Source organism: Cygnus atratus, unplaced genomic scaffold (assembly GCF_013377495.2).
Source record: "Cygnus atratus isolate AKBS03 ecotype Queensland, Australia unplaced genomic scaffold, CAtr_DNAZoo_HiC_assembly HiC_scaffold_155, whole genome shotgun sequence".
In the NCBI taxonomy this organism is placed as follows: domain Eukaryota; kingdom Metazoa; phylum Chordata; class Aves; order Anseriformes; family Anatidae; genus Cygnus; species Cygnus atratus.
This window is the reverse complement of record NW_026109748.1, coordinates 1-13,992: the sequence shown is the minus strand read 5'-3', so window position 1 is coordinate 13,992 and position 13,992 is coordinate 1. Positions and strand designations below refer to the sequence as shown.

Genomic DNA, 13,992 nt, shown 5'->3' with positions numbered 1-13,992 from the left:
CCCCGAAACCCCGCCGCCAAAAGCCCCGAACCCCACACCCGGAAAGCCCGCCCCCCCCCCCCAAAAAATGATCGAAACCGGACGTTCCTTCAGCCCAAAGCCCCAAATCTATTAAAATTCGCCCCAAAAGCGCGCCCCCCTCCCCCGCCCTCCACTTTTCTTCACATGTTTTTGGGTTTCGAGATGATCCCGTCGGGGTAGTGCTGCTTGAACTGCGCCACCACATCGGGGTCGAGCAGGTGGATCCCGTCCAGCTGGTTCCCCAAGGTGATCCTGGGGCAAAAAGGGGCGTTTTTGGTTAAAAATCCTAAAAAAAAAAAGCACTTAAAGGGGCGAAAAGTTTATAGGGTCGCCCACCAGTTGGGTTGGACGTTATGGGGTCGCCCGAAAAGCTCGATTTTGCGGGTGCCGGGGGAGAGGCGCTCGATCATCCCGTAAATCTCGTCGGGTTTATGACTCGTGGAGCGGACCTAAAAGGGGATTTGGGGTTAATTTATAGGATTTTGGGGGCTTTTGGATTTTTTTTTGGGGTGTCTTTTTTTTTTTTTGACTCGCCTCGGCCACGATGACGTCGCAGTCCAAGCCCCGGTTGAAGCCTTGGGGGTTTCCTTTCACCCCGACCTGGATGGGAATAAAAAATCGGGGGGGTTTTATCGGGGTTTTGGGGTGGTTGGGGGCGTCTCGACGGGATTTGGGGTGGTTTCGGGGGGATTCGGCGCCGTTTTAGGGGGATTTGGGGCGTCTCGAGGGGGTTCGGGGCCGTTTCAGGTGTTTCGCGGCGTCTCGAAGGGGTTTGGGGCAGTTTCGGGGGATTTAGGGCCGTTTTGGGGTCATTTGGGGGGATTTCTGGAGGTTCCGGGGTCGTCTCGAAGGGATTTGGGGGCATCCCAAAGGGGTTTGGGTCCGTTTTGGGGGGGGTTGGGTCCATTTTGGGGTCTTTCTGGCGTCGATTTTGGGGTATTTTTGGGGGTGTTTTGGGGGCCATTTTATTTTTTGGGGGGCCGTTTGGGGGATTTTGGGGCCATTTTGGGGTCTTTTGGGGCCATTTTGTTTTTTCGGGGGTCTTTTGGGGCCGTTTTTGGGTCTTTTGGGGCCATTTTGGGGTCTTCAGAGACCATTTTGTTTTCTTGGGTTACTTTGGGTTCATTTAGGGGTCCATTTTGGGGTCTTTAGGGGCCGTTTTGGGGTCTTTAGGGGCCATTTGTTTCCCCTAGGTTATTTCGGGTCCATTTTGGGTCCATTTTGGGGTCTTTAGGGGTCCATTTTTTTCCCCTAGGTTATTTCGGGGCCATTTTGGGGTCTTTAGGGGCCATTTTGGGGTCTTTAGGGGCCATTTTGTTTTCTTGGGTTATTTCGGGTCCATTTTGGGTCCATTTTGGGGTCTTTAGGGGTCCATTTTTTTCCCCTAGGTTATTTCGCGTCCATTTTGGGGTCTTTAGGGGCCATTTTGGGGTCTTTAGGGGCCATTTTGGGGTCTTTAGGGGCCATTTTGTTTTCTTGGGTTACTTTGGGTTCATTTTGGGTCCATTTTGGGGTCTTTAGAGACCTTTTTTTCTTGAGGTCTTTAGGGGCCATTTTGGGGTCTTTAGGGGCCATTTTGGGGTCTTTAGGGACCACTTTTTTCCCCTAGGTTATTTAGGGGCCATTTCGGGTCCATTTAGGGGCCATTTTTGGATCTTTAGGGGCCATTTTCGGATCTTTTGGGGGCCATTTTTGGGTCTTTAGGGGTCCTTTTTTGGGTCTTTGGGGGCCATTCTTGGGTCTTTGGGGGCCTTTTTTTTTTCTTGAGGGTCTTTAGGGGCCATTTTGGGGTCTTTAGGGGCCATTTTGGGGTCTTTAGGGGCCATTTTGGGGTCTTTAGGGGCCATTTTGGGGTCTTTAGGGGCCATTTTTTCTTGAGCTCTGTAGGGGCCGTTTTGGGGTCTTTAGGGGCCATTTTGGGGTCTTTAGGGACTTTTTTTTCTTGAGGTCTGTAGGGGCCATTTTGGGGTCTTTAGGGGCCATTTTGGGGTCTTTAGGGGCCGTTTTTTTCTTGAGGTTATTTAGGGGCCATTTTGGGGTCTTTAGGGGCCATTTTGGGGTCTTTAGGGGCCATTTTTTCTTGAGCTCTGTAGGGGCCGTTTTGGGGTCTTTAGGGGCCATTTTGGGGTCTTTAGGGACTTTTTTTTCTTGAGGTCTGTAGGGGCCATTTTGGGGTCTTTAGGGGCCATTTTGGGGTCTTTAGGGGCCGTTTTTTTCTTGAGGTTATTTAGGGGCCATTTTGGGGTCTTTAGGGGCCGTTTTGGGGTCTTTAGGGGCCATTTTGGGGTCTTTAGGGGCCGTTTTGGGGTCTTTAGGGGCCATTTTGGGGTCTTTAGGGGCCGTTTTTTTCTTGAGGTTATTTAGGGGCCATTTTGGGGTCTTTAGGGGCCATTTTTGGGGTCTTTAGGGACCTTTTTTTCTTGAGGTCTGTAGGGGCCATTTTGGGGTCTTTAGGGGCCATTTTGGGGTCTTTAGGGACCGTTTTTTTCTTGAGGTTATTTAGGGGCCATTTTGGGGTCTTTAGGGGCCATTTTGGGGTCTTTAGGGGCCATTTTTTCTTGAGCTCTGTAGGGGCCGTTTTGGGGTCTTTAGGGGCCGTTTTGGGGTCTTTAGGGGCCATTTTGGGGTCTTTAGGGGCCATTTTTTTCTTGAGGTTATTTAGGAGCCATTTTGGGGTCTTTAGGGGCCATTTTGGGGTCTTTAGGGACCGTTTTTTTCTTGAGGTTATTTAGGGGCCGTTTTTGGGTCTTTAGGGGCCGTTTTTGGGTCTTTAGGGGCCGTTTTTGGGTCTTTAGGGGCCGTTTTTGGGTCTTTAGGGGCCTTTTTTTCTTGAGCTCTCTAGGGGCCGTTTTTGGGTCTCTAGGGGCCGTTTTTGGGTCTCTAGGGGCCGTTTTTGGGTCTCTAGGGGCCGTTTTTGGGTCTCTAGGGGCCGTTTTTGGGTCTCTAGGGGCCGTTTTGGGGTCTTTAGGGAACGTTTTTGGGTCTGTAGGGGCCGTTTTTGGGTCTGTAGGGGCCGTTTTTGGGTCTGTAGGGGCTGTTTTTGGGTCTGTAGGGGCCGTTCTGGGGTCTCTAGGGCCCGTTCTGGGGTCTCTAGGGCCCGTTCTGGGGTCTCTAGGGCCCGTTTTTTCCCCGAGGTTATTTCGGGGCCGTTTCGGGGCGTTTTGGGGGCCGCCTACCAGGCAGTGCTCCTTGCCGTGGTTGAGCCAGTGGCCGGTGCGGCCGGTGCGGATGATGCGCTGCAGCTGGTTGGTCTTCACCCAGATGATCTCGTCCACCCGCTCGTACCTGGGGTGGGCGGGGCCAAGGAGGGCGTGGTCACGGGGGGGCGGGGCCTAACGGGGCGTGGTCACGGGGGAGCCCCGCCCACCTTGCCCCGATCTGCTCACCCCCAGAGGTTGAGGCACTCGCGGCCCAGCTCCATGGCCCTGCGGAGAGGGGGCGGTGAGGGGCCGCCGTGGAGGTCAACCGTGGAGGACCTCCAGGAGGGCCTCCAGGAGGTCCAATCAGGGAGGTCAATTGAGGAGGACCTCCAAGATGACCTCCAGGAGGTCCAATCAGGGAGGCCAATCGAGGAGGACCTCCAGGAGGACCTCCAGGAGGTCCAATCAGGGAGGTCAATCGAGGAGGACCTCCAGGAGGGCCTCCAGGAGGTCCAATCAAGGAGGTCAATCAAGGAGGACCTCCAAGATGACCTCCAGGAGGTCCAATCAGGGAGGTCAATCAAGGAGGACCTCCAAGATGACCTCCAGGAGGTCCAATCAGGGAGGTCAATTGAGGAGGACCTCCAAGATGACCTCCAGGAGGTCCAATCAGGGAGGTCAATCGAGGAGGACCTCCAGGAGGGCCTCCAGGAGGTCCAATCAAGGAGGTCAATCGAGGAGGACCTCCAAGATGACCTCCAGGAGGTCCAATCAGGGAGGTCAATCAAGGAGGACCTCCAAGAGGACCTCCAGGAGGTCCAAATAAGGAGGCCAATCAAGGAGGACCTCCAGGAGGCCCAACCAAGGAGGTCAATCGAGGAGGAACTCCAGGAGAACCTCCAGGAGGCCAATCAAAGATGACCTCCAAGATGACCTCCAGGAGGTCCAATCAGGGAGGTCAATCAAGGAGGACCTCCAAGAGGACCTCCAGGAGGCCCAACCAAGGAGGTCAATGGAGGAGGAACTCCAGGAGAACCTCCAGGAGGCCAACCAAGGAGGACCTCCAAGAGGCCAATCAAAGACGACCTCCAAGATGACCTCCAGGAGGTCCAAATAAGGAGGTCAATCAAGGAGGACCTCCAGGAGGACCTCCGGGAGGTCCAAAGGAGGAGGCCAATCAAGGAGGACTTCCAGGAGGCCCAACTAAAGACCTCCAGGAGGCCCAACCAAGGAGGTCAATCGAGGAGGACCTCCAAGAGGACCTCCAGGAGGCCCAAACATGGAGGCCAACGAAGGAGGAACTCCAGGAGAACCTCCAGGAGGCCAACCAAGGAGGACCTCCAAGAGGCCAATCAAGGAGGACCTCCAGCACGACCTCCAAGAGGTCCAACCAAGGAGGACCTCCAGGAGAACCTCCAAGAGGACCTCCAAGAGGCCCAATCCAGGACGACCTCCAAGAGGCCACTCAAGGAGGACCTCCAAGAGAACCTCCAAGAGGTCCAACCAAGGAGGCCCAATCCAGGAGAACCTCCAAGAGGCCCAATCCAGGATGACCTCCAAGAGGCCACTCAAGGAGGACCTCCAAGAGGTCCAACCAAGGAGGACCTCCAGGAGAACCTCCAAGAGGTCCAACCAAGGAGGACCTCCAGAAGAACCTCCAAGAGGTCCAACCAAGGAGGACCTCCAGGAGAACCTCCAAGAGGTCCAACCATGGAGGACCTCCAGGAGAACCTCCAAGAGGTCCAACCAAGGAGGACCTCCAGGAGAACCTCCAAGAGCTCCAACCAAGGAGGACCTCCAAGAGGCCAATCAAGGAGGACCTTCAGCACGACCTCCAAGAGGTCCAACCAAGGAGGACCTCCAGGAGAACCTCCAAAAGATCCAATCCAGGACGACCTCCAAGAGGCCACTCAAGGAGGACCTCCAAGAGGTCCAACCAAGGAGGACCTCCAGGAGAACCTCCAAGAGGTCCAACCAAGGAGGACCTCCAGGAGAACCTCCAAGAGCTCCAACCAAGGAGGACCTCCAAGGGGGACCTCCAGGAGGCCCACCCAAGCAGGACCTCCACAGCGGCCCCCCCACTCACCGCCCGGTGACCCAGAGGAAGAGGAAGCCCTCGTCCTGGAGGACGGGGATGTTGAGGCGCCGCATCTCGTCGTCGGTCAGCGTGCCGTAGGGCAGCTCCATGTGGATGTCCCACGGCGGGTCGGCCATCACCACCGCGAACTTGCCCAGGATGCTGACGTCCAGGTAGCGGATGTCGCAGCAGATCCACTGCCGGCGGGAGACCGAGACACCGCGATGGAGGTCGGCCACCGTGGTCGGTCCCACTTGGGGCGAGGAACGTCCCCATGGAGGGCCACCAGCATCTTAGGTTCTACGTGGGGCGAGGAACGTCCCCATGGAGGGCCACCAGCATCTTAGGTTCTACGTGGGGCGAGGAACGTCCCCATGGAGGGCCACCAGAAAATGGTAGATCCAGTTTTGGGTGAAGAACACCCTAATGGAGGGCCACCAGCATCTTAGGTTCTACTTGGGGTGAGGAACGTCCCCATGGAGGGCCACCAGCATCTTAGGTTCTACGTGGGGCGAGGAACGTCCCCATGGAGGGCCACCAGAAAATGGTAGATCCAGTTTTGGGTGAAGAACACCCTAATGGAGGGCCACCAGCATCTTAGGTTCTACGTGGGGCGAGGAACGTCCCCATGGAGGGCCACCAGCATCTTAGGTTCTACGTGGGGCGAGGAACGTCCCCATGGAGGGCCACCAGAAAATGCTAGATCCAGTTTTGGGTGAAGAACACCCTAATGGAGGGCCACCAGCATCTTAGGTTCTACTTGGGGTGAGGAACGTCCCCATGGGGGGCCACCAACATCTTAGGTTCTACGTGGGGCAAGGAACGTCCCCATGGAGGGCCACCAGCATCTTAGGTTCTACTTGGGGTGAGGAACGTCCCCATGGAGGGCCACCAGACAATGGTAGATCCAGTTTTGGGTGAAGAACACCCTAATGGAGGGCCACCAGCATCTTAGGTTCTACTTGGGGCGAGGAACGTCCCCATGGAGGGCCACCAGCATCTTAGGTTCTACGTGGGGCGAGGAACGTCCCCATGGAGGGCCACCAACATCTTAGGTTCTACTTGGGGCGAGGAACGTCCCCATGGAGGGCCACCAGCATCTTAGGTTCTACGTGGGGCGAGGAACGTCCCCATGGAGGGCCACCAGCATCTTAGGTTCTACGTGGGGCGAGGAACGTCCCCATGGAGGGCCACCAGCATCTTAGGTTCTACTTGGGGCGAGGAACGTCCCCATGGAGGGCCACCAGCATCTTAGGTTCTACGTGGGGCGAGGAACGTCCCCATGGAGGGCCACCACCATCGTGGTAGCTCCAACTTAGGATGAAGAATGTCCTAATGGAGGTCTACCACCATCATAGCTCCAACTTGGGATGAAGATACATCCCGATGGGGGTCCACCATCATCTTAGGTTCTACCAAGGATGAAGAACATCCCGATGGAGGTCCACCACCATCATCAGAGCTCCTCTTTCGGGTGAAGAACACCCTAATGGAGGTCCACCACCATCATAGCTCCAACTTGGGATGAAGATACATCCCGATGGAGGTCCACCACCACCGTAGCTCCTACTTGGGATGAAGATACATCCCGATGGAGGTCCACCACCATCATAGCTCCAACTTGGGATGAAGATACATCTTGATGGAGGTCCACCACCATCATAGCTCCAACTTGGGATGAAGATACATCCCGATGGAGGTCTACCACCATCATAGCTCCAACTTGGGATGAAGATACATCCCGATGGAGGTCCACCACCATCATAGCTCCAACTTGGGATGAAGATACATCCCGATGGAGGTCCACCACCATCATAGCTCCAACTTGGGATGAAGATACATCCCGATGGAGGTCTACCACCATCATAGCTCCAACTTGGGATGAAGATACATCCCGATGGAGGTCTACCACCATCATAGCTCCAACTTGGGATGAAGATACATCCCGATGGAGGTCCACCACCATCATAGCTCCAACTTGGGATGAAGATACGTCCCGATGGAGGTCCACCACCATCATAGCTCCAACTTGGGATGAAGATACATCCCGATGGAGGTCCACCACCATCATAGCTCCAACTTGGGATGAAGATACGTCCCGATGGAGGTCCACCACCATCATAGCTCCAACTTGGGATGAAGATACATCCCGATGGAGGTCCACCACCATCATAGCTCCAACTTGGGATGAAGATACATCCCGATGGAGGTCTACCACCATCATAGCTCCTACTTGGGATGAAGATACATCCCGATGGAGGCCCACCACCATCATAGCTCCTACTTGGGATGAAGATACATCCCCATGGAGGTCCACCACCATCATAGCTCCTACTTGGGATGAAGATACATCCCCATGGAGGTCCACCACCATCATAGCTCCTACTTGGGATGAAGATACATCCCCATGGAGGTCCACCACCACCGTAGCTCCTACTTGGGATGAAGATACATCCCCATGGAGGTCCACCACCACCGTAGCTCCAACTTGGGATGAAGATACATCCCGATGGAGGTCCACCACCATCATAGCTGCAACTTGGGATGAAGATACATCCCGATGGAGGTCTGCCACCATCATAGCTCCAACTTGGGATGAAGATACATCCCGATGGAGGTCCACCACCATCATAGCTCCTACTTGGGATGAAGATACATCCCGATGGAGGTCTACCACCATCATAGCTCCAACTTGGGATGAAGATACGTCCCGATGGAGGTCCACCACCATCATAGCTCCAACTTGGGATGAAGATACATCCCGATGGAGGTCTACCACCATCATAGCTCCAACTTGGGATGAAGATACATCCCGATGGAGGTCCACCACCATCATCAGAGCTCCTCTTTCAGGGTGAAGAACATCCCCATGGAGGTCCACCACCATCATAGCTCCTACTTGGGATGAAGATACATCCCGATGGAGGTCCACCACCATCATAGCTGCAACTTGGGATGAAGATACATCCCGATGGAGGTCTACCACCATCATAGCTCCAACTTGGGATGAAGATACATCCCGATGGAGGCCCACCACCACCGTAGCTCCTCTTTAGGGTGACGGAACACCCCCCGTGGAGGTCCGCCACCCCAACGGTCGCTCCTACCTGGGGCGGGAAGAGTCGGTCAGCGCCGGCGTCGGGCTGGGGCCGGGCGAGCTCCTGGCCGTGGTCGCGGCCTGGAGGCGCGGTGGCCTCGCCGGTGGCCTCGGCGCAGGCGTCGATCTCGTAGTGGACGTACTTGCAGGTGTCCATGTGGAAGCAGGTGTTGAGGAAGGAGCAGTCCCCCAGGGACTCGTCCGTGTGCTTGTTGATGATCCTCCTGGTGGCCCGCCAGAAGGTGACACACCACGATGGACGTTTCGGGGCGAAAAGCGAGGCTTTCGGGGGCTTTTCCCCTCACCGGAAGTGGAGCTTGCGGCACGGCCGCTCGGCGCCGGTGGCCTTGACGCACTCCTCCTTGGTGCCGTGGTCGCAGAACTCCTGCACCTGCGCCCGGCCCCGCGAGCGGAACTTCTCCACGATGGACTGCTCCTTGGCCGTGGTGGTGTTGAGGAGCTCCAGGATCTCCTGGCTCACCTGGAAGGGGACAAGAGGCGCCTCGGTGGCATCTCGAGGGGCTTCTGGGGGCGCGGAGGGGTTCCTCCAGGTTTTTTTTGGGGGTTCAGCGCGGCTTGGTGGGACCAGGAGGACCTCAAACCTTCGGGGACGCGAAGATGTTCCTCAAGATTTTGGGGCGAAAGCAACTTTTCTTGGTGGAACCATGAAAAACTCAACGCTTCTGGGGACGAGGAGATGTCCCTCAAGGTTTCTGGGGTGGAACCATCTTGGTGGGACCAGGAGAACCTCAACTCCTTTGGGGACATGAAGATGTTCCTCGAGATTTTGGGGGTGAAACCATCTTGAGAACCTCAACCCTTGTAGAGATCTGATGTCCCTCAAGACTTTTGGGGTGAACCCAACTCCTCCTTCGATATTTTCTTGGTAGAACCTCAAGAACCTCAACCTTGTAGGTGCCACCAAGACGTCCCTCAACCCTTTTAGGTTCAACCCAACTCTTCCTTTGAGTTTTTCATGGTAGAACCTCAAGAACCTCAACCTTGTAGGTGCCACCAAGACGTCCCTCAACCCTTTTAGGTTCAACCCAACTCTTTCTTCAACTTTTTCTTGGTAGAACCTCAAGAACCTCAACCTTGTAGGTGCCACCAAGACGTCCCTCAACCCTTTTAAGTTCAACCCAACTCTTTCTTCAACTTTTTCTTGGTAGAACCTCAAGAACCTCAACCTTTTAGGTGCCACCAAGACGTTCCTCAAGACTTTTGGGGTGAAACCATCTTGAGAACCTCAACCCTTGTAGAGATCTGATGTCCCTCAAGACTTTTAGGTTCAACCCAACTCTTTCTTCAACTTTTTCTTGGTAGACCCTCAAGAACCTCAACCTTGTAGGTGCCACCAAGACGTTCCTCAAGACTTTTGGGGTAAAACCATCGTGAGTACCTCAAAACTTTTAGCAATACGAAGAGGTCCCTCAAGACTTTTGGGTTCTTTGGGTTGAACCCAACTCCTCCTTCGATATTTTCTTGGTAGAACCTCAAGAACCTCAACCTTGTAGGTGCCACCAAGACGTCCCTCAACCCTTTTAGGTTGAACCCAGCTCTTCCTTTGAGTTTTTCATGGTAGAACCTCAAGAACCTCAACCTTGTAGGTGCCACCAAGACGTCCCTCAACCCTTTTAGGTTCAACCCAACTCTTTCTTCAACTTTTTCTTGGTAGAACCTCAAGAACCTCAACCTTGTAGGTGCCACCAAGCTGTCCCTCAAGACTTTTGGGGTGAAACCATCTTGAGAACCTCAACCCTTGTAGAGATCTGATGTCCCTCAAGACTTTTCGGTTCAACCCAACTCTTTCTTCAACTTTTTCTTGGTAGAACCTCAAGAACCTCAACCTTGTAGGTGCCACCAAGACGTCCCTCAACCCTTTTAGGTTGAACCCAACTCTTTCTTCAACTTTTTCTTGGTAGAACCTCAAGAACCTCAACCTTGTAGGTGCCACCAAGACGTTCCTCAAGACTTTTGGGGTGAAACCATCTTGAGAACCTCAACCCTTGTAGAGATCTGATGTCCCTCAAGACTTTTCGGTTCAACCCAACTCTTTCTTCAACTTTTTCTTGGTAGAACCTCAAGAACCTCAACCTTGTAGGTGCCACCAAGACGTCCCTCAACCCTTTTAGGTTGAACCCAACTCTTTCTTCAACTTTTTCTTGGTAGAACCTCAAGAACCTCAACCTTGTAGGTGCCACCAAGACGTTCCTCAAGACTTTTGGGGTGAAACCATCTTGAGAACCTCAACCCTTGTAGAGATCTGATGTCCCTCAAGACTTTTAGGTTCAACCCAACTCTTCCTTTGCGTTTTTCGTGGTAGAACCTCAAGAACTTCAACCTTTTAGATGCCACCAAGACGTCCCTCAACCCTTTTAGGTTGAACCCAGCTCTTCCTTTGACTTTTTCACGGTAGAACCTCAACCTTTAGATGCCACCAAGCCATCTTAGGTGCCACCAAGCCACGCCTCAAGACTTTTTGGGGTTGGTGGCCCCCGATTCCGTCCTCCCCCACCTTCTTGCTCTGCTGCTCCTTGGTGGACTGCTGGCTGAGCAAGCTCTCGATCTCCAGGTCCACGTCGGACGCCTGCTTCCGCGACTTCTTCGCCGCCTCCTTCCCGGCGTCGGCGGCCGTCCCCGGGCCGCCGCCGCCGGCGCCGCCGGCGCCGCCGGGGTCGTGTTCCGCTCGCCGTTTCCTCCCGGGGCCGTCGGCGTCGGCGTCGCCGTGCCGCTCGGCGCCGGTCATGGCGGCCAGCTTGGAGTGGTCGGCGTAGGTCACCAGGGTGGGACCTTCGGCCAGCAGCCCCCGGCGCACCTCGATCAGCTCCTGCGCCGCGAACTTCTGCAGGAGGCTCTCCACCGTGCGCGGGGCGGCCGGCGCGTCGGGCTGCGGGGGGGGGGAAACGGGGAGTTTTGGGGGGAATTGGGGGGATTTGGGGGCTTTTGGGGGGAATTGGGGGGTTTTTGGGGGGAATTGGGGGGATTTGGGGGGGATTTCGGTTTTTTTCGGAGGGGATTTTGGGGCGTTTTGCGGATTTTGGGGGGATTTGGGGGTTTTTTGGAGGGGATTTTGGGGCGTTTTGCGGATTTTGGGGGGATTTGGGGGTTTTTTGGAGGGGATTTTGGGGCGTTTTGCGGATTTTGGGGGATTTTGGGGTTTTTTGGAGGGGATTTTGGGGCTTTTTGCAAATTTGGGGGGGATTTTTTTTTTTTTGGAGGGGATTGTGGGGCTTTTGGGGGAAATTGGGGGGATTTTGGTTTTTTTTGGAGGGGATTTTGGGGCGTTTTGCAGATTTGGGGGGATTTTGGGTTTTTTTGGAGGGGATTTTGGGGCTTTTTGCAGATTTTTGGGGCACTTTGTTATTTTTAGGAGGGGGTTTTGGGGCTTTGTTTGGGGATCTTGGGGCTTCTTCAGGGGATTTTTGTGGGATTTGGGATTTTTGGAGGGGATTGTGGGGCTTTTGGGGGAAATTGGGGGGATTTTGGGGCTTTTTGCGGATTTTGGGGGGATTTTGGTTTTCTTTGGAGGGGATTTTGGGGCTTTTTGCGGATTTTTGGGGGATTTGGGTTTTTTTGGAGGGGTTTTGGGGCTTTGTTTGGAGATTTTGGGGCTTCTTCAGGGGATTTTTGTGGGATTTGGGATTTTTGGAGGGGATTTTGGGCTTTTGGGGGAAATTGGGGGGATTTTGGGGCTTTTTGCGGATTTTGGGGGGATTTTGGTTTTCTTTGGAGGGGATTTTGGGGCTTTCTGAGGATTTTTGGGGGATTTGTTTTTTTTTGGAGGGGGTTTTGGGGCTTTGTTTGGGGATTTTGGGGCTCCTTTGGGGGATTTGGGGATTTTGGAAGACATTTGTGGGTACCGTGCACGGGGCGGGCCGGCGCGTCGGGCTCGGGGGGGGGGGGAAACGGGGAGTTTTGGGGGAATTGGGGGGATTTTGGGGTTTTTGAGTGGAGATTTTGGGGCTTTGGAGATTTTGGGGCTTCTTCGGGGAATTTTGGGGGATTTGGGGGGATTCTGGGTGGGATTTCGGCTATTTTGGAGCCCCCTTGGTATATTTTGGGTGGAATTTCCATTACTTTATGCCCCCTAGGTGTATTTTGGGCGGGATTTTGGCTATTTTGGGTCCATTTGGTGCATTTTGAGTGGGATTTCTGCCATTTTCGGTGGGATTTCTGCCATTCTGGGTGGGATTTTGGCTATTTCGTGTCCCTCTGGTGCATTTTGGGTGGGATTTCTGCCATTTTGGGTGGGATTTCTGCCATTTTGGGTCCCTTTGGTGCATTTTGGGTGGGATTTCTGCCATTTTGGGTGGGATTTCTGCCATTTTGGGTCCATTTGGTGCATTTTGGGTGGGATTTCTGCTATTTTGGGTGGGATTTTGGCTATTTTGGGTCCATTTGGTGCATTTTGGGTGGGATTTCTGCCATTTTTGGGTCCCTTTGGTGCATTTTGGGTGGGATTTCTGCCATTTTGGGTGGGATTTCTGCCATTTTGGGTCCATTTGGTGCATTTTGGGTGGGATTTCTGCCATTTTGGGTGGGATTTCTGCCATTCTGGGTGGGATTTTGGCTATTTTGTGTCCCTCTGGTGCATTTTGGGTGGGATTTCTGCCATTCTGGGTGGGATTTTGGCTATTTCGTGTCCCTCTGGTGCATTTTGGGTGGGATTTCTGCCATTTTGGGTGGGATTTCTGCCATTTTGGGTCCCTCTGGTGCATTTTGGGTGGGATTTCTGCCATTTTGGGTCCCTCTGGTGCATTTTGGGTGGGATTTCTGCCATTTTGGGTCCCTCTGGTGCATTTTGGGTGGGATTTCTGCCATTTTGGGTGGGATTTCTGCCATTTTGGGTCCCTTTGGTGCATTTTGGGTGGGATTTCTGCCATTTTGGGTCCCTTTGGTGCATTTTGGGTGGGATTTCTGCTATTTTGGGTGGGATTTTGGCTATTTTGGGTCCATTTGGTGCATTTTGGGTGGGATTTCTGCCATTTTGGGTGGGATTTCTGCCATTTTGGGTCCCTTTGGTGCATTTTGGGTGGGATTTCTGCCATTTTGGGTGGGATTTCTGCCATTTTGGGTCCCTTTGGTGCATTTTGGGTGGGATTTCTGCCATTTTGGGTGGGATTTCTGCCATTTTGGGTCCCTTTGGTGCATTTTGGGTGGGATTTCTGCCATTTTGGGTGGGATTTCGGCTCCTTCGGGTCCCTTAGCTGCATTTCGGGTGGGATTTCTGCCCTTTCGCCCCCCCCCCCCCAGGTCTATTTCGGGTGGGATTTCGGCCCTTTCAGCCCTGCCCCGCCCTATTATTAATATTTTTGGGTTACTCACGGCGGCGATGGCTCGGCAGATGGCGGCGGCGTCGGTGGGCAGCGGCAGCGCCAGGTCGGCGAGGTGCAGCAGCAGGGCGCCGCTCCAGCGCCGGGTCGGGGGCCAGGTCCTCCCCCCCCCCGGGGGGGCTGCAGCCCCCCCCGACCCCCGACCCCCCGCCGTCCCCCAAAATCCCCCCGCCCCCCCCGGGACCTGAGGGGGGAGGGGGGGCCGGGCTAGAGGTGCGGGGAGGGGGGGGGAGGGAGGGGGCTGCATGGCGGGGGTCTGCTGCTGGGGGGGGGGGGGGGGGGAGGAAATGGGGGTGAATCCCGCTGAAACCCCCCAAAATACCC

The 13,992-nt window shown here is 54.6% G+C and overlaps 1 protein-coding gene across 1 annotated transcript; it reads right to left on the bottom strand.

Moving 5' to 3' along the window:
- Positions 1–122: 122 nt before the first annotated feature.
- Positions 123–13,808, bottom strand: LOC118261625 (N6-adenosine-methyltransferase catalytic subunit-like; the record flags this gene model as incomplete). Its single annotated transcript, XM_035572528.2, is given in 11 exon segments — positions 123–273; positions 358–470; positions 556–621; positions 3,198–3,306; positions 3,408–3,446; positions 5,248–5,435; positions 8,346–8,559; positions 8,641–8,816; positions 10,851–11,222; positions 13,661–13,735; positions 13,737–13,808. Coding segments are annotated over 11 exon segments (1,536 nt in total), but the record flags the coding sequence as incomplete, so codon positions are not given.
- Between the last annotated feature and the right edge of the window lie 184 nt (positions 13,809–13,992).